The sequence below is a fragment of the Bubalus bubalis genome, chromosome 17 (genome assembly GCF_019923935.1).
Source record: "Bubalus bubalis isolate 160015118507 breed Murrah chromosome 17, NDDB_SH_1, whole genome shotgun sequence".
NCBI classification, from domain to species: domain Eukaryota; kingdom Metazoa; phylum Chordata; class Mammalia; order Artiodactyla; family Bovidae; genus Bubalus; species Bubalus bubalis.
Window position 1 is genome coordinate 17587432 of NC_059173.1, and position 20188 is coordinate 17607619.

Here is a 20188-nt window from a genome sequence, read left to right on the forward strand (position 1 = left end):
TGTGCTTGGTCATGTCTGACTCTTTGCAACCCTAGGGACTATAGCCCACTAGGCTCCTCTGTCCGTGGGATTCTCTAGGCAAGAATACTGGAGTGGGTACTATTACATTAATTTCATCTGTCTCTTTTTGTTTAGTTTTATTTTTAAATTTTTCTTCAACGTGGCTACTAGAAAATTTTATATTATATATGTGGCTTTCGTTGTATTTCTATTGGACAGTGGTGCTCTAGAGCATTTCTCAAAGTCAAAAGCAGAGAATAACTTGTCTAAGTCACCAAGGCACACAGAGGCAGAGCTGGGCCCAGAACCTGGGTACACTGAATTCCAGTCCAGAACCCATCCTCTCTTCACTTCAGTGGCCTCCCTTTTGTCAGAGGGAAACGTGGTCTCATTTATTATGTTTTAGGGCAGGAAAGGCTAGGATGGGTTTAACTTCATTAATTATTTCCCTAATAGCACAAGGTCCAGAGAGGTCAAGTCAGTTGTCCAAGATCATAGAGTGATAGGACTTTTTAAGTATCTTCAATGCTGTATCCTTCTTTAATTGATAACATCATATATTATATTAGTATTTATAATAATAAAGTACATGTTACTGATATAAAATAAATTTATAAATTTCATTGATAAAGATCATAATGATTAGTGCTTATCACGTACCAGATGTTGGACCAAGCACTTTGTGCAGCCTATTTTTCATAATGACCTTATGAGGGGGAGACTAGTCTCATGCCCACCAACAAAGATGACAAGGCTCAGAGAGGCACAGGGACTGCCGTGGTCACAGAGCTGGCAAGCAGTGCAGTTGGGCTCGGAACCCAGCTGTCTGCCTACACTCTCCTGCCTCCCTGCCCAGGTCAGGGATGGGGCTCCATCCCAGGATCCTGAGCCCAGAGAGACTATCAGCGGTGATCGGGTTCACTTTTGTCTCTCAGTTCCTAATCCTTCCACAAAGGTGGCCTTGCCCACCTCTCAGGAGGCCCTGTCTTCTCCTTTAGTTCCCTCTGGAGGGAAGAGTTGGTGGGACCAGGGGAGTGCTGGGTGTTTTGGGGATGGCTCACTTGCCTGAAGCTTTATCATTAGAACTTCCAAACTGTGGATCAAATATAAATATCTGGCTAATAGTCATTTATACCATAGTAAAAATTAGTCTTTTTCATCAATTCTTGACTCCCTAATCTATAGCAGGTCCTTCCAAGTAAGTTTTTCTCAAAACATCCTATTGTTCACTTTTCCCAGAGCTCATTGCAGTGTGTAATGATACATTACTATAAGAACTCATTTAATAGTGACCATCCCTGCTGGTCTGTGAGAGATGCTAAGGACTTTACCTCATTCTCTTTGGTACCTGGGACAAAGAAGATGCTCAATAAACATTTACTAAATGAAGCAATGTATTCTTCTATAATTATAGCTCTTTGAGAATGTTTTTTTTTGGGGAGTGGAATTCTCCCTACTCCTTCAAAGTCCAGCTGAAATGCCATCTCTCTATCTAAATTTCCCCTAGGTAGAATTCCCTTTTCCCTTAGTTCCTTATTCCTTCTTGTTTTCACAGCATTTATTAGGTTGTCATGAAATTATCTGGTTTGTGATCTTAAATTCTCTAAGAGCAGGGATGATGGCTCTGAACCCCCGTATCTCCCGACCCTGGCTCCCTGTGCATACATGGCAACTATTAACTGAAATGAATATGCTGGATTATAATGGAGGGATACATTCCTGTGGGAAACAAGAGGGGAGAGAATGTCTGGAAGCGAAGGAGGGTGTGAGGCTTTAAGGACCTGTATCATCTGCCATTTGGCAGGTTCTGGGTCTGAGCAAGCTATAAAGCAGTATTTTACAATGTGTTCATGCCTGTAGTTTTTCATTTGATCCTCAATTCAGCGTTGTGGAGTAAATTTTAAGTTCCTTATCTGTAAAATAGGGATGAGACTCAGAAAGGTACAGTGATTTGCCCAACAACACACAGCCAAGGTGGGATTTGAACTCGGGTCTGTGTGATGCCCATGCCTGGGCTCTGGAGAGAGATTTCAGGTGTTCCATCCTTCTAGGTTCCTCCCTCCTCTTCTCTCAGGGATCAAGAGACTCTCTTCTCTGGCACCACAGGGGCATCAGAGACATTTCTTGCTCAGGAGGCTTGGTGGGGAGTGCCTCAGAGGGATGGCCCTTGAAATCGCATCAAGCCTTCTCTTCAGGGTTCTCAGGAAGCCCTTCTGCGGTCTCCTTGGGAACCGTGCACCCAGTCAGTGCCCCGAGGCAGCCAGCCCCCTGCAGGTCAGCTGCTCCGAGGATGAGGGACTGGTGAGTGGAAGGATGCACCACTTTCCTTGGGGATCGCCCACTCCCTGAGGTGGGTAGAGCCTGAGGGGCTGCCACAAGGGTTTCCTTCCCCCTCAGGAGTGGGAAAGGCCAGGAGCCCCAGACCAGGGCACTGACACAAGACTCAGTGGGTAGTTAGGGTGCCTCAGGCCTGTGCCCCAAACACAATCCCTTGTCCCTTTGTAGAGGCAGACGCGGAGCACGCTGGTGAAGTCACAACAAAGGTAGCGACAATACTGTCGTCAGCACCTACCGCCTCCTATGTGCCCGGTTATTTTCCGTAAGTATGTTAGCCGCATCAAATCCTCAAGGCAACTCTATGAAGTAGACCCCATTATAATTCTCATTTTACAGGTTACAAGACTGAGGCTCTGGGAGGTGAAGTCACTTGCCCAGGCCGCACAAGATGAAAACTGTCGAGCTGGAATTTACATCCGGGTTTGCCTACGTTATAAAGCTAAACACCTAGAAATATGGCCACCTCGTTTCCCAGAGGCCATGATGGGCTCCCTCCAGGCCCTGGGATGAGGAAGCAGAGGGTGCCGGCTGAGACCCCTGCCCACCCTCCCAGGGGCCACCAGGCACCCTGCCCCCCATCCCTACCTGTAGTTGTGGAACCAGTTGATGACGGTGTTGGTCTTGAGGTTGAGCTGGAAGGAGAGGAGCTCAATGGTCTGCTGGGAGGGGTAGGGCTCCAGCTGGTAGGCCTTCCTCAGCGCCTCCTTCTCTTCGGGGGCCAGCACCACTCGGGGCTTCTTGATCTGCAGGAGGCTCAGGTCTTGGGGCTGCAGGCAGGGGCTGGGGCACTCGGAGCGGGTGGCTGGAGACTCACTGTCTGAGCCAGTGCTGATGAGGCCGTACCTGCGTTTCAGGTAGGCTGGGGTGGGGGAGGGAGGGAGGGAGGGCTGAGAGGGGCCAACTAGAGGCTCCCCTGAACCGAGGAGGGGTCTCAAGCTGAACTGAGCACCAGCCAGCTGTCCTTAGAGCCCCTGTGCCCCAAACGTGGGGACCCCGGCCCGGCCTCAGCCTTTTCTCCTTCCACGCCCTCCTCGTGAGATGGGAGACGCTCGCCTGCCCACACCTGATCATTAACACGCTAACTGTTAACATGTGTGGAGGGCTGCCCTCGCAGACAGGAAGTACTCCAAAAAGGGGGTTCTGCAGCATTCTCGATTGTCAGAAGTGTCCCTGAATTTCACCAGTGTTTTGGAGGGCAGGGGGAAGTAATCTTAGTTTTAAGATTTTTCTTTCCTGTTTTCACAGCTTTCTCTGGAGCCATCTGTGGAGTTTGTGGGTTCAGTGGGGAGGTGGTACAGATGCAGAAAGTGGTGCAGAGTCTTTCGTCCTTGGCCCCTGCCAGGCTCCAGGACGTTAATTTTAAATGAACGTAGTAATTGCATGATGCATCTCAGCCTCAAATCATCAAAATGTGTGTGCGTTGGGGGGGAAGCCCACCTCAGAATGGAGGAAGTAAGGTATTGGGTCCCATTTAATCCTCACACCAATGCCCTGAAGTAGACGCTATGACTCTTACTTTCAGATGAAGTGGAATGAGGCACAGAGAAGGGAAGTAACTTGCCCAAGATCACACAGCCAGCAAGCGGCAAGACAAGTTCCCAACGAACCTGTGATTTCTTGTCCGGTCTTGTTAAAGGGGGAGTTATCATTTGCTGGGTCAATTCTGTGCTTTGTTGCGTAGAATCCAGGTGATGGGCAAAGGGGGTAATATAATAGGATTCTGATGCAGAGGATGGAGAGATCAGAGAGAGAGGGGGCTTGGGGAATATGCAGGAGACTCTGGAGTGGCTATGGGTTTGTGGAAGGACGCTGAGAGAGACGGTGTATTGGAATTTTCAGGGGAAAAGTATTAAACATTTTAATGGCTCACGTTCTGTGGAATGGCTATTTCTTGCAGCCTACACTAGGCTAAGACTGGACCACTGGGACCCTGGGTTTATTTAGGTTAGAGCCAGATACGGTTCCAATGGGAAAACCTGAGGCCAGACCCAGAGTTTCCAGGGCTTACCTTTCTTCTCCAGCTTCTTCATGTCTCTCAGCTTCTCCACGTTGTGGGGGTCGTTGAGCCACAGCTGCATGCGCACAAAGGGCTCCCGGCCCTTCAGGCTCAGCTTGTGCCAGGGCTTGGGTCGGGAGAGAAGGTCAGACACGGAGCCCTGGGTCAGCCCTAGGATGCTCTCCCCGAAGAGCCGCTGCCCTGGGGACAGGGGAGGAGGGGGACGACCTGTTACCCCAGGCTGGGCACAGGTGCTCCCGGGAGAGACAAGGGGCAGGCAGAAACCAGGGAATGTCTCCACTAACTCAGCAGGGAGGACCAGACACATCGGGGGACCCACACCTGTGTGCATCTGGGGAACTTTCTGCAAAACAGGAGGTGGGGGCAGGCAGATAGCTGCCAAACAAAAATGCTGTCATGATTTAGATGTTATTCACTCCTAGGGGATCCCTGACATTGTCTGCAAACTTCATGTACACAAATAAGTATCACCTTGTCGGAGAGTAATTTGACAGATTCTATCAAAATTTTAATGTGCAAACCCTCTGATCCAGCAATTCCACTGCCTGGGATTTCTCCTCCAGATGTACTTGCCCAAGGGCACAAAGACGCATGTGGATGTGGTTTCAGAGGCAGCAGGAAATTGGGAACAAGCAAAATGCTCATTAGCTGCATAAAAAATGTGGGGCATCCATGGCCTGAAAATTTTTCAACAGTGACAAAGACTGCAGGTGGGCTATTCATTCTAAGGCTGAAGAGGGTCTGCAGAACAGTGTTAGTTTTTAAAAAGCAAGTGGAAGGACAGCCTGTGTGTAATTTCATCTATCTAGAAAAAAGAAGAGAAGAAACTAGGTGAACATACAATTCTGTATGTGTTCAGAAAATATCAAAGATACAGAAAAACTGTGGCGTATGACTGGGAGGTTAGGGGAGATTTTATTTGTTTACACTTTAACTTTTTTTTTTCCTGTATTGTTTGGCATTTTCAAATAGTGATACCTTATTTTTATTATAAAAATTGTAGTGAAAAGTTGAGGTTTGTGTGCATGACTTGACTCCCATCTGAGACGTGGAGGCGTTTGTAATTCAAAAAATTAAAGAATCCAGATTTCTCTCTTGGGCCCCCAGCATTGGATGAGGACTGAGTTATCAGAATAACTGCGAATCTTCCTGGGATTCTCTAAGTCCTCCTGGAAGGAAGTTTTGAAAGTTGTGGGTTAAGCACTTTAGGAGGACAGCATACTGACCTCCCTGCTGTCCACTCTAGAGACCCAGTTCAGAGTCAGATGCCTCCCAGGGGGCCCTGGGTGGCCCAGGGCTGAGCAGCACCTGCAGAAGGGACCCCAGTGCCTGGGATCTCACCATGGCTCTTTCCTTAAGGCAAGGGGGAGCCAAGCAGGGCAAGAGGCAGCACCCCTGACTCCCAGTACCCTGTACCTAGGTTGTTGTCTGTGAGGACCTCTTTGACCCTCTTGGTGATGGAGTACGTGTCCAGCTCGGGGGACATGGCCACAATCTCCTGGATGCCCCCTGTGGTCTGGCTGCCCGAGTAAATCTTCCCACTCAGTGATGAGCTGGAGCGTCCCTCTGGCTGCTGGTTCTCCTTGCTGCTCTCCAGTGTCAGACTCAGGGGCTCCTGGGAGCTCTTCTCCGGTGGCTCCGTGGGACTAGGGGGTGGGGATGGCGAGGACCTTGGTTCAGTGGGACTGACTGTGGGCGGCAGAGACAGAGAAGGCAGTTACTGCAATCTGGCATAGACATGCATGGTTTGGGCAGGCTTGTTTGTTACAGCCAAGAGTTGGCGACAACCCATTTTGCAACTACCACAGTAAAATCTCAGGCAGGGACCATCCTGGCTGTGAAAACCAGTAGATGAAAGTTGGAGGAGGAAAAAGATATCCACCTAGTCCCAAAGTATCTCCCCACAGGATACTTATTAAGTACAAAGGGAAAAACAGTAACTTTGCAAGTACAGCTATCTGCCAACACCAACTCAATCTAGTGATTGAAGTTAGCACCTCCAATCACAGGACAAATCAACAGCTGGTGACTCCTCATATGATGGACTGAGAAGGACAGAGCAACATTTCTGGGACATTCCTGCCCGAAGTGCACAGCTTGAGTCTAGCCACAAGGAAACATCAGACGAAGCTGAACTGAGCATCAGTCTATAACATAACTGGCTTCCAGTTTTCACAAACGTCAAAACTAAAAAACTTGAGAGAGGCAGAAGAACTGTCCAAATTGAAAGAGACTAAAGAGACATGATGACTAAGTACAAGTGATCCTGAATTTGACCTGGACAGGGAAAGATAAAATTATATAAAGGTGATTATTGGGACAACTGAAGAAACTTGGAATATAGATGGTGGGTTACATAGTAGTATTGTATTATTGTAAAATTTCTCATTCTTGCTAAATACTTTGAAATATTTAGGGGTAAAGGGACATGATATCTTCAATTAATCTCTTAAATAGTTGAGAGAAAGAGCACAAATATGGCAAAATTAACAACTGGTGAATCAGTATGTAGGATATAGGAAGTTGGTTCTATTGCTTCAACACTTTGGTAAGTTAGAAATTACATCAAAATTAAAAGTTAAGAGGAAAAAAAAGGACTTGGCAATGACTGACAAGTCCAACTGCCAGAGTTAGCTAAGTAAAATACAGTGAGTCCCCACAGCAATCAATAATAATGTAATAAAAAGATGCATATAAGATGAGTAAGTTCTGGGATTTGATACACAGCATGGTGACTGAAGTTAACAATCCTATTTTATATATATACTTGACAGTTGCTGTGCGAGTACAGCTTTAATAGTCTCACTATAACAAAATGGTAATTACCTTAAAAAATAAAACCACATTTTTCATAAGACATTTTGTGTACATATATGTTAGAAAACGGAGAAGGCAATGGTACCCCACTCCAGTACTCTTGCCTGGAAAATCCCATGGATGGAGGAGCCTGGTAGGCTGCAGTCCATGGGGTTGCTAAGAGTCGGACACAACTGAGCAACTTCACTTCCATGCATTGGAGAAGGAAATGGCAACCCACTCCAGCGTTCTTGCCTGGAGAATTCCAGGGATGGGGGAGCCTGGTGGGCTGCCATCTATGGGATCACACAGAGTCAGACATAACAAGCACCTTAGCAGCAGCAGCAGCATGTTAGAAAACCACTTTTTAGAAGATATCTTGGATAGGGTGGCTTTATGGAACCTCAGTTCCCGAATCTGTGAAATGGGGCCATAATACAAGCGGTGCTATACTTGCAACTACCTGCTCAGGGCCATAAAGAGGACTCCATGAGATAATGGGGTCACCTCCTGAGGAATCAAGAGTCACCCACTCACTGGACTTTCCAGCGTGAGCTGAGCTGCTGGACAGTCCGGGGAGGGCAGGGGACATGCCTGGGGAGGTGTCCCTAATGGGGAGGGGCGTGTTTAGAAATTCCTGTGCTGGTCCACAGGGCACCTTCCAGTCAAGTGGAAAAAGGTACTTCTTCCTCAATGTATTTAACTGGTGCCTGATGGAAATTTGTTAATATAAACCCAAAGGCTCTGTGCGAAGAAGGATTCTGAGGCTGCAAGCTGGATTGCTGGGAAAGAGATCAATCAGCAGACTTCTGACATGGGATGGTAAGGTGGGCACCGCCCCCACCCCTACTCCCGCTCAATCTAGCCACTCTGGCGCCACCTAGAGGTCAGTCTGGCTGAGGGAAGGATGAAAGGGGAGCAGGGGCCCTTTCAGGGCAGCAGCGGGGAGGGGCAGGAGAAGGGAGACGTGGGCAGTGAAGCCACTGCACAGACTGGAAGAGTGAGGGCTCTCGGTGGTTCGGGGCCCCATCTGTACTCACCCTGGGAGGCGCCGGGCTGCTGGCCCACGGCCTGGCCAAGCTGGTCCGAGAGCCACAGCTGCATGCGGATAAAGGGCTCCCGTCCCTTCTGCGTCAGCTTGCTCCACGGCTTCGGCCGGGACAGCATGTCACTCACGCTGCCCTGTGACAGGCCCAGCACCTGGGGATGGGCAGGGCGGGAAGGCTGGGTCAGCAGGTCCTGGCCATCCCCTCCACCTCTCTTCCCCAGACCATTAGGGCCCACTGCTCACTCCTGTTCCAAGAGGAGAGGGCTGCCTTCAAGTGATCTTCACTCTCCATATGCCTGCTGTGTGCCTGTGCTGTGCCCTCCAACTGCAGTGCCCTTCCAGATTTCCTTACAGTCCACGGAATTCTCCAGGCCATAATACTGGAGTGCGTAGCCTTTCCCTTCTCCAGGGGGTCTTCCCAACCCAGGGATTGAACCCAGGTCTCCCGCATTGCAGGCAGATTTTTTACCAGCTGAGCCACAAGGGAAGCCCATCTAAAAATCGTCCTTGGACTCTTAAGACCCCTTAAGTGCCTCCTCCTCCAGGAAGCCTTCCTATGTTGTATTTCCCATTCCTCCGAGCTGGGCTGAGCCTTAACACTTAAGTGGAATGGACCATGGGAGGGATGGAGGTTACTGGAGAAGGGGGGTAGGCGGCTATTAACTAACCAGATGGAAGCTTTTCACAGCTTTAAAAACCGCAGAACTGAACACCAGCCTTGTCCGTGGCTCCCCTTTCCCCACTGCCCAGGGACAGGAAAAAGGGCTTTGGGGGTCACTCAGATCTGGGTCTGAATCCTGCTTCTGCTCAGTTCTTGGTCACTTACACACACTCACACACACCCTTCTTTCCAGGCCATGGACACGGCAAAGGTGTCCTTGCTCCCCAGGCTCCCTGAACCTCTGGGGCGAACCCCACCACTTTCACCTTCTCCCCGAAGATCCTCTGGCAGATTCCATTCTTGGCCAGCTTCTCCTTGACCTGGCGCGTCAGCTCCAGGGTGTCCACCTCGCGGTACATGTAGAGCTCGTATTGCTCGGGGGTCAGGGGCGGCACGGTGGGCTTCAGCGTGCGGGGCACATAGGCTGGGTAGTAGGCCAGCCGCCCGCCGCCGCCCCCTTCAGGACAGCCCCCCTCGGCCTTGAGCTCGCCCACCCTGGGGGGCTCGTCCTCGCTCCCGGCCGCTTCGTCCTCGGGGACTGCGGGGGCCTCGTCCCCACGGGGCCAGGCCCGCCCATTGGGCTGGCCGGAGTAGCTGGAGGAGGAGGAGAGTGAGGGCGAGACAGAGGCGTAGGGGCGGCTGAGCAGGCCGCGGTCCGAGGCCCAGTGGTGGTCGAAATAGCCGGCGTCGCCGATCTCCGACTTAACCTTCCGGATGATGCTCTGCACGAAGGCGGCCGGGGACAGGACCGTGAGGGAGGTCTGCGTGCCGCTGCTGCTCGTCCCCCCGCTGCCGACACCGCTGTCCTCCTGCTTGACGAGCGTCGGGGCCCCGTTCTGGCTCATGGCGGCCAGTGAGGGCCGCTCTGGGGGCGAGGGAGGTACCGAGCGGCCCCGGGCGCCGGCCTCCATCTCCAGCAGGGCCTGCTGCTGCGCTTGCATCTCGCGGCGTGCTTGCTCCAGAATGTTCTTGATGGCGTCTTCCGAGGTGGTGCTGGCGGGGGCTGTGCCGTTGGTGATGCTCAGTGGGGCTGCTGAGTTCTTGGGCTCGCCTGTGGGAAAGGGGACAGGGAGGCTGGAGGCCCGTGGACAGGGCATGGTTTGAAGGACAAAGACGTTCACAGCACAGAATTTATACCAGCGACATGTTGGGGGCAACCTCTGTGTCTGGGGATAAAAACCAGGTGGACACAGATTTTAGCTTATGTGGAAAAAGCGCTCATGGGGATACTGTAAGGTTAGAAGAAGACAGCTGTTTTTACACATGCTGTGATCCACCTATGCAAATAAAAGCAAGTCCCAGAAAGGACACACAGTATAACCTGCTTTCTATTGAGCGGCAGAGCAACCCAAATAAGCAATACATTACTTGGTGAAAATTCTACAAGTGGTCAACACAAAGGAACAGCAGGACCAGGCTTCCCTCTGCTCTCTTAGTGGCCTTTCCTACACTGGGGTCTCTCCCCACCCCTGAACCAACCTAGGTCAACACAGCCCTTCCTTTACTATCTCACTGAGTAGTCTGCACCCCGGTGGATCCTCATAGCGCCATTAAAAATAATTTCTATTGCTTTGCCAATTAAAAAGCAATAGAGCAATGGAATACTATTCAGTCATAAAAGGAATGAAGCACTGATACCATATGGAGGAAACTTGAAAACATTACGTGAAGTGAAAGAAGCCAGGCACAAGAGGCCACCTATTTGACAGTTTCCGCTCATATGAACTATCCAGAACAAGGAGAGCCACAGACACAGAAAACAGACTGGGGCCTCCGTGGGGCTCAGGGGAGGTGAGGCGTGGGGAGCGACTACTAACGGGTACAGTGTTTCCTTTTGGGGGTGATGAAGATGTTTGGGAACTAGACAGAGACAGTTGCTGCAAAACATTGTGAAGGAACTAAAGGCCACTGAATTCTTCACTCTAAAATGGTTAAATTCATGTTATGTGAATTTTACCTCAAAAAAAGCAGACATCCCTGGTGGAAGTGGGTAAGAATCTGCCTGCCAACGCGGGGGGCACGGGTTTGAACCCTGGTCTGGGAAGACTCCACATGCCGTGGGGCATCAAAGCCTGGGTGCCACAACTACTGAGCCCGAGCACCCTCAAACCTGTGCTCCGAAACAGGGAAGCCACCACAACAAAGAGCAGCCCCTGCTCACCACAACTAGAGAAAGCCCACGCAAAGCAACAGAGAGCGAGCATGGCCAAAAAAATCCCCCTCTGTTAAAAAAAAAAAGCTAACAATGCACAAAAACTTAAGATGAAAATGAGAATCCCCTCTGATCTTTCCCCCAGTGGTAATCACATGAAATTTTCCCAAGTCTTCCCTTCCAATCTGTTTTCTAACTACATGCATGGGATGGCCACACTTGATACATGGCAGTGTGGCCTGGCTTGCTCCCACTTAGTCTCAACATGAGTGTTTCTTCCTACGATTTGAAGTTCTTCTATCTTTAATGGCTGCATATGCCATTGAAGAAATACTCTTGGCTTTAGTTACCCAGCCCCCCACTGCTGGACACTTAGGTTTCTACTTTGTCACTGTTGGGAACAACAATAAAGAGATAGCTTCTATATACATTTTTGTTCCCATTCTGAATATTTCCTTTGATCCCCAAAAGCAGAGTTCGCAGGTCATTGTCAGCCACGTTCACTTCCTTCCCAGAGGGATGCTAACTGCTCTCTGTTTAGTCTTCACTTCTGTGAGGGACATCGGGGGGTAACCTGGCACTCTTCCTCTTGCTGAACTTTTCACAGACCCTAAATGGAAACCTCCTGCCTGGGCCACTCGAGCAAAGGTTTCCCTCTGTGATGTCTTTTTAATTTCTTTGCTACCTTGATGCAGACCTCCCAGTGGGAGAGCACTGTGCAGGGAGTCAGGAGGCCCGTGTTCTCCTCTGGTCTCGGAATAACTGTGAGTATGTCCCCCTCTCTTTGGCCTCAGCTGTCCTTTTTAGTGGGAGAGTTAGATGAGACTGTTTCTCATGGTTCTTTTCACCCCAATACTGTGTCTCATCTATGTGTGTAACCTCTGTCCAGCACACAGTAGGCATTTAATGTTTACTGAATGACTGCCTCTCTTTTGCTACCAGAATTGACCAAGAAGACATAACTAAGTGTGCACACAGTCGGGGCTCAGCAGATTATCTGGGTGGGGCAGTGCAGCATCCCAGCAGGGTTAACCTCTCTCTGTCCTTTCCAGGGACCAGGAAAAGAGGGGTCCGTGGGAAATTTGTAGCTTCCAGCAGCAGACTTGGGAATAGGGACACTTGCCCCAAGTCACCACCAGGGGGGAGCAGATACTGTAAAATGGAGTGGGAGTGCTGAAGCCGGTGTCCAGTTGAGTCAGCTGTGGTCTGCGCTGGCTGTACTACATTATGCTGGGTGCAGGGACGTGATAGGTCCCTGGTTGCAAGAATCCCCCACTTGGAGGGACAGCCACATCAGCAGAGTCATTTGTAACATGAATAAATGCAACAATGGAGACATAGTGATAATGTAATGAGGACGGCTAACTTTCCAGGGACACCTTCTACATACTAGACCCCAGCTGAGTGCGTGCCATGCCTGATGTCATTTGATCCTCACACAACCTTGAGAAGGGAATACAAATACTGCACCTATTTTAAAGATGAGCAAATGAAGGCACAGAGAGGCTAAGTAATTTGCCAGAGGTCACACTGTTTAATAAATAGCAGAGGCAAAATTGGCAGCCAAGGCACTCAGGCTCCATTGCACCGAATAACACAGGTCATTACAGGGGATCCGAGGAGGGGTGGATTCCAATCCACCAGGATGGGGATGGGGGTTCCTGGAGGAGATGACTTCTGAGTTGAGTTGTAAAGTAGGAGCAGGAGCCGGACAGAAAGGTGGCTGGGGTGAAGATGGCCTTAGGGGCACAGAAACAGGAGTGAGGATGGTCATGAGCAAAAACAGTTCATGTGAGAGGCATGGAGGGGTCAGGAGGAGTCTGAAGACTATTCTAGGGTCTGTAGCCCTTGTTGGGGAATTAGGATTTTATCCTGAGGGTAATAGGGAGCCATGGAAGGATTTCAAATAGTGACATGAATATGTGGTTCTCTTGAAGGATCCCTGTGGCCTCTGGGGGGAGAATGAGCTGGAGTGGGGTCTAGGCCAGTAAAGCAGGACCAGCAAGACTGGTCATTGGCAAGACCAGTAAAGAGGCTACTGTAATAGTCCCAGCAAGTGATGACGCTGGCTCACTAGGCTGGTGGCAGGTGGGATGCGGGATGGACAAGCTTGAAAAAACTTAAGTAACCCCTGGACGGGGTTAGGGTTAGGGTTGTTGAAACTTCCAGGAGCAGATTAACTCATCGAAGAAGAATAAGAAAGTCAGGAGGCCTGGGGTGGAGTTCTGGGGGAGCCCCATAAGGGGCTGATGGAGAAAGCACACTGTGATAGGCTAAATAACGGTCCCCCAAAGATATCCATATCCCAAACTCCGGGACCTGTGAATATGTTACCTCACATGGCAAAAGGGAATTTTTAGATATGATCAGAGTTAAGAATTTTGAGATGAGGGTATTATCCTGGGTTATCTGGGTGGGCCCCACAAAATCACAATGGCATTTATGAGAGGGAGGCAGAAAGATGAGAGACAGAGACAGAGAGAGACTAAAGATGCTACAACGCTAAGATGAAGGAAGGTGCCAGGAGGCAGAAAATCTGGACAGCCTCTAGAAGCTGAAAAAGATAAGGGAACGGATTTTCCCTAGGAGCCTCCAGAAAGAACGCAGCCCTGCCGACACCGTGACTGTAGCCCAGTGAGGCTGATTTTGGACTTCCGATTTCCAGAACTGTAAGATCAATCTGTGTTGTTTTCAATCACTGAGTTCTGAGTGGGCACCCACTGGGAAAGTGGAGGAGGTACGGTCGGAGAGGTGGGAGGAAGCTGGGGGAGCAGCATCTCATTGGGAACCAGAAAGTACAAGTGCAGGGAGGGTGAGGTGGATGGTCAGATGGTAAGGCTCAGGTCGAGGTGCCTGACAAGCGCCTGGTGAATACTGATCACGGGGCCTCCGGAAACAACACAGAGCAGCATCCCCAACAGAACTCGGCCTTGGTGTCACCTGTGCGATGTGGCTGCTGTGGCTGAAGAACTGAGGTTTTAATTTCACTTGCTGCTGCTGCTAAGTCACTTCAGTCATGTCTGACTCTGTGCGACCCCATAGACGGCAGCCCACCAGGCTCCCCCATCCCTGGGATTCTCCAGGCAAGAACACTGGCGTGGGTTGCCATTTCCTTCTCCAATGCATGAAAGTGAAGTCGCTCAGTCGTGTCTGACTCTTCACGACCCCATGGACTGCAGCCCACCAGGCTCCTCCGGCCATGGGATTTTCCAGGCAAGAGTACTGGAGTGGGGTGCCATCGCCTTCTCCGTAATTTCACTTAACTGTAGTTAAATGGCTTATAGCTCCCATACTGGATAATGGATCTGGTACTTTCCAGGCCTAGATCTCATTGGCTGCAGATTGTGAAAAAGGAAAAGCGGTTCAGACCTGCTTGGAATCCCCTCTGGGGTGGACACAGCCTCGCCTCCTGCTCAGGACAGGCCCTGGAGGCCTCAGGCCTCACCTGCTGTGGCCACACTCACCCCCCTTCTGTGACTCGATCTCCTTCTTGGCCTGCTCTAGGATGCTCTTGATGGCGTCATCCGAGCCGGTCTCTGGCGTGCGGATTCTTGGGGTGATACTGCCTGGGGGAGGAAAGGAGGTGTCTGTTGTGGGGACCTGCATGTTGGGGGTCAGTCCCTGGTGCTGGGCAGGGTGACACGCTGGTGTCTTCCTCCCAGGGCCGGGAGAGTGAGAGCCAGACTGTGAGTCCGTGTGACAAACTGTGGACCCACAAGAGACTCAGTTTGAAATAACAACAAAACTCAGTGAGGGCAGCCACCATCAAAGTGAACGATCATCTTGGGACTTCCTTGGTGGTCCAGTGGTTAAGACTCTGTGCTTCCACTGCAGAGGATGCAAGTTCGATCACTGGTCGGGGAACTAACATCCCACATGCCCCAAGGTGTGGCCAAAAAAAAGGAAAGAAAAGAAAATAGCTAACAATTCTCAGGGAGTTATTACATGCTTTATGCTCATTTAACTCTCTTCAGGAGCCTGACAGATGGGGAAACTGAGGCATAGAGCAGCTAAAGAGAGCTGCTTGAGGTCACTAAGTGGATGAATGGCAAAGCTGGGACACAAACTCAGGTGTCTGTGGGGTCAAAACTTGGGGCCTTCACATGGATTACTCTAAAAACTGAGTCTGTCAAGGTTGGGGGGTTCACCCCGGTCATCTTATGGATGGGTAAATTGAGGCTTGGAAGTGCTTACAGGGTACCTGCCAAGGCAGCCCCAGGGGCCCGGCCTTTCCCCACCATTATCCGCCTGAACTACACCACGGCAGCACCCAGGTCTATGGGACAGGGAGCCCCAGGAGGAATTGAGGATGGTTTCCCTTATTTTACAGATGGTTTCCCTTATTTTACTGAGGCACAGAGAGGCAAAGTCATTTGCCCCAGGTCACACAGCTGGGAGGTGGCAGACTCAGGCTCTGAACTGTGAGCCGTGTTCTCAGCCCTCAACAGCCCCACGCCTGGGGCTGGCCTGGGGAGACGGCTCTGTGGACGGGCCCTCAGCCAGCACCCACCTCGCTGCCGCACCTGGATGGTCCTCAAGGCCAGCACATTCTGCTCGTCCGACAGGAACTGCTTCATCTTGATGAAGGGCTCCTTGCCCTTCACCGTGAGCTTGCGCCAGGGCTTGGGCCGGGCCAGGATCTCACTGACTGAGCCCTGGGACAGCCCCAGCACATAGTGGCCGAACACCCGCTGCCCGATGTTGTGTTTGAGCAGCTGCTCCTTCACCTGGAAGGCGATCTCCGCCGTGTCCAGCTGCTCCTCCTCTGCTCCAGCCCCTGCCGTGGCCACGCCGCCCCCGCCCCCCTCTGCTGGCTCAGGACCCCCAGGCGGCTCAGGGCCAGGGGCTGGGGTAGCAGGGGCCGTGGGGGGCTTGGCACTATAGAAGGCTGGGGGGAACACTAGCAGGCCTCCCGCTTCCCCCTTGAAGGCAGTTGGGGGCATCATGTGCTTGGACAGCAGCGTGTCCCCTGTCAGTCTCTCCGTTGAAGCCAGGCTGGGGAAGGGGGACAGCGAGAAAGTCCGAGGGCCATCGGGGCCCAGGCTGGGGCCCAGCAAGGGCTGCCCTGGGCTGGGGGACAGGGGGTCTTCGGGCCCTGGTGGCGGTGGGAGCTGTGGAGGGGATGGGTAGGACTGCTCCGTGCCCAGAGAGTCCTTGATGGAATCATCCTCCGAAGGGTCCTCCTCTAGAACACCGAGACAGACAGACAGACAGAGGAAGAGAGGAGAGACAGACAGAAAGACAGAGAAGTAGACAGTGATGGGAAGAGAGAGGCAGAGAGACACAGAGAGAAACAGAGATAGGGAGACAGACAGATGGAGAGAAATAGCATGGGAGAAGAAGAGATAGGCAGAGACAGAGTGAAAGACGAAGCGACAGAGGTTCAGAGAGATAGAGAGGGAGGCAGAGAGACAGTGAGAGGCAGAGAGACATACAAAAAGGGAGAGATTTGGAAGGAGAGGAAGCGGAGAGAGGGCAGGAGGGGAGGGGGGAAGCGCTATAGGCGTCCGACGGCGTGAGGCACCGACACTGGTGTTTCTGCCACGCGCTCCCCTCCCGCTTCTCTAGTCCCCGTTCTGCAAGGCCTGGGCCAGATTCCAGTTCCGGGGTGACCCTCCCAGCGCCAAGCGCATTAACCGCGCATCTGTTACGGGCCCAGCACTTTGCCCGGGGAGGGTTAATCCCCATCCCGGAGAGGACAGCCCACTTCCTAAGTGCTCGCCCCGTGCGCCTTGTCTATGTGTTCGCATCTGCCCGCACAGCACCTACTAGGGCTGGTAACTGCCCATTTCACAGATGGGGAAATGGAGACAGCACACACATGTGGCTGAGGCCACGTGGCTGAAAGGTCATGAGGCCACTGTGTGGGGAGAAGGGGTGATCTGGGGGAGACAAGCCTTTCCCAGCAGTCTGCAGTAAGGGTTGGTGTGAACGCCCTGTGACCTTTCCCTGCTGCTCACGAAGGCTGGGGCATGAGGGATCCCTCCGGGGACCTTGGGAGGGCCTGAGTGAGCTGGGTGTCTCCATGTGTCCCACCTTAGGGGACAGTCGCCCGCTGGCTTAGCCGTGGACGGCCACCAGCTCAGCCCCAGGTAGGCAGCAGGCGCTCAATCAACATGCCCGCCTTTTACCCATCATCTTCCTGCCCTTTGTGTTAAAGGCAGTGGTCTGAGGGTGTGGAGGAGGCTGGAGACCCACAGACAGCTCCCACCCCAGCCCCTCAGCCCTGAGAGCATCCCGCCTCCCCTACCAGGGCTGGCCAAAAGACCAGGCTTTTCCAGAAGGAATTTCTGCGCAGGGAAGAAGGCCTCCTTTGCCAGGAGCAGTGAGTCTTCGGGCTTGGCCATGCCCTGAGGAGACAAGAAGCAGGGCTGAGAGGGCATGGCTGCTGCAGAGCTCTTGAGGGCAGCCTGCCCGGTAGGGACGCTGGTGGGGACCCTCACCTGGGGGAGGCTGCAGGTGTTGGAAGCCAGCTTCATGGCTTTCAGGATGCTGCCAGAGAAAGTGCAGACAGTGTGTGAGGCCAGCCGGGTCCTCAGGCCAGGGGGAGGCCTTGTGAGAGGTATACCACCTGCTCCTCTTCCCGAAGAGCACCCACCCCACCCCTGGGTCTCACACAACATGGGACTCAGTGGACAACAGGCCCGAAGCAGCGGCTTGTGAAATGGTCTGCTCCCCTTGGAGAGGTGCAGCTTGAGCTGGTCTGATTAAGGAATCACCCCCTGCCCCACAGTGGCTCAGCTGGTAAAGAATCCGCCTGCAATGCAGGAGAACAGGGTTCTATCCCTGGGTCGGGAAGATCCCCTGGAGAAGGAGATGGCAACCCACTCCAGTATTCTTGCTTGGAGAATCCCATGGACAGAGGAGCCTGGTGGGCTATATAGTCCATGGGGTTTCGAAGAGTTGGACACAACTATGCGACTAATTTCCACTTTCACTCCTCCCCCTGCTCCACCCCCACCCTGCCATGCAACAGCACCAACAAGGCTGTTTCCCCACGGGCAGCTCTTGATGACAAAGCACTGGGCATGATAGCCAGGGTGCCAGTGGACAGGAGACAGGGTACCACAAAGCGGGATCTGGTGGGAGGGAGGAAGGTGATGAGCTTTGCTGAGGGCCCCTGGCAATCTTCCCAGGCAGCCTCCTGCCAGGGAAGAGGGCCTGGCGGTGTGAGGGGCTCCACCTGACACAATACCTCAGCTCTGTTTTAATTTCTTCATAGTCAGACTGTGCCTGGAGCTTCTCTTCTAGCTTCTAGAAGAACAAACACAGATGGGGGAGGCTGGTCCACGTCCTTCTTCTGGGGGATGCCCACCCCATCTCCCATCTGCCCGCCTCCTCCTGCGAGACCTACCTCGATGGCCTCGGACTTGGCGGTGAGCTGCCGTTCCAGGTCCGCAATCTGGTGGGCGGAGGTCTCCTCCAGCTCCTGCAGGGAGCTCTGGAGATGCTGCACATCCTTCAGCAGCCGCAGGATCTCCCGGTCCTTGGAGGCCAGGGCAGCCTCCAGCCGAGGGCCCGAGCACAGCGCGAAGTTCACCTTATCCTGGGCACAAAGAGGGGCTTGGAGGGGCCAGGAGGGGTGGGGCATGGGGCTGCAGGACTGCTGTGCTCCCCTAGAGTGATTCAGTCCCCCCCACCCCAAATCAGGCCCTTCCCACTTCTGAGCCTTTGCTCAGCTGGTCCCACGTGCCTGTATGTCTGTCCCTCTCTTCTTGAAATGAAATTAGGAGGAAGAAGGACTGCTCAGAGGAAGTGCTTTGGAGGAAGGTATGTCTAAGCAGCAATGAAGTTCAAGAACAAGTTAGTGATCTGGAAGACTGCTTGGCAGCATCTACTAAACACCTATTAAGGTGCTGCATTCAGTATGTCAGCAAATCTGGAAGACCCAGCCATGGCCACAGGACTGGAGAAGGTCAGTCCTCATCCCAATTCCCAAGAAGGGTAGCACTAAAGAATGTGCTAACCACTGGACAACTGCACTCATCTCCCATGCTAGTAAGGTCATGCTTAAAATCTTGCATGCTAGGATTCAGCATTATGCGAACCAAGAACTTCCAGATGTCCAAGCTGGGTTTCGAAAAGGAAGAGGAACCAGAGATCAAATTGCCAACATGCGCTGGATCACAGAGAAAGCTAGGGAGTTCCAGAGAAACATCCAACTCTGTTTCATCAACTATGCCAAAGCCGTTGACTGTGTGGCTCATAATAAAATGTGGAACGCTCTTAAAGAGATGGGAATACCAGATTACCTTATCTGTCTCCTGAGAAACCTGTATGCGGGTCAAGAAGCAACAGTTAGAACCCTGTATGGAAAAACTGATTGGTTCAAGATCAAGAAAGGAGTACGACAGGGCTGTCTGCTGTCACCCTGTTTGTTTAATCTATATGCTGAGCAGATCATGAGAAATGTTGGGCTGGATGAGTTAGAAGCTGGAATCCAGAGAGATGGGAGAAACATCAACAACCTCATATATGCAGATGATACCACTCTAATGACAGAAAGCAAAGAGGAACTAAGCCCCTTGTTGAGGGTGAAGGAGGAGAGAGAAATAGCTGGCTTAAAACTGAATATTAAAAAAACTAAGATCATGGCATCTGGCCCCATTACTTCATGGCAAATAGAAGGGGAAAGGGTGCAAATAGTGACCGATTTCCTTTTGTTGGGCTCTAAAATCACTGCGCATGGTGACTGCAGCCATGCAATCAGAAGACGTTTGCTTCTTGGCAGGAAAGCTATGACAAGCCTAGATAGTGCGTTGAAAAGCAGAGACATCACTCCGCCGACAAAGGTCCATATAGTGAAGGCTGCGGTCCTCCCAGTGGGCACGTACAGTTGTGACAGCTGGATCGTAAAGAAGGCTGAGCGCTGAAGAATTGATGCCTTCGAACTGTGGTGCTGGAGAAGACTCCAGAGAGCTCCCTGGACTGCAAGGAGATCAAGCCAGTCAATCTTAAGGGAAAGCGACCCTGAATACTCGTTGGAAGGACTGATGCTGAAGCTGAAACTCCAGTAGTTTGGTCATCTGAAGCAAACAGCTGACTCATTGAAAAAATCCCTGATGCTGGGAAAGATTGAGGACAGAAGGAGAAGAGGACATCAGAGGATGAGATAGCTGGATAGCATCACTGAAGCAATGGACATGAACTTGGGCAAACTTTGGGAGACGGTGAGGG

At 51.8% G+C, this 20188-nt stretch overlaps 1 protein-coding gene across 9 annotated transcripts in view; it reads right to left on the reverse strand.

Moving 5' to 3' along the window:
- The window catches only part of CUX2 (cut like homeobox 2), a 288423-nt gene that overhangs the window by 13899 nt on the left and 254336 nt on the right, over nucleotides 1-20188 (reverse strand). For 8 of the 9 annotated variants that reach the window (XM_044930185.2, XM_044930177.2, XM_044930179.2 and 5 more), the window contains 11 exons: nucleotides 18366-18557; nucleotides 18207-18265; nucleotides 17455-17503; nucleotides 17262-17382; nucleotides 15522-16196; nucleotides 14476-14577; nucleotides 9126-9910; nucleotides 8191-8350; nucleotides 5771-6043; nucleotides 4346-4534; nucleotides 2923-3196 (listed from right to left, as the gene is read on the reverse strand). In XM_044930185.2, coding sequence (XP_044786120.1) covers nucleotides 2923-3196; nucleotides 4346-4534; nucleotides 5771-6043; nucleotides 8191-8350; nucleotides 9126-9910; nucleotides 14476-14577; nucleotides 15522-16196; nucleotides 17262-17382; nucleotides 17455-17503; nucleotides 18207-18265; nucleotides 18366-18557 — 2879 coding nt within the window. The remainder of the gene's footprint in view (nucleotides 1-2922; nucleotides 3197-4345; nucleotides 4535-5770; nucleotides 6044-8190; nucleotides 8351-9125; nucleotides 9911-14475; nucleotides 14578-15521; nucleotides 16197-17261; nucleotides 17383-17454; nucleotides 17504-18206; nucleotides 18266-18365; nucleotides 18558-20188) is intronic. The other variant, XM_044930178.2, reaches the window with a different exon arrangement.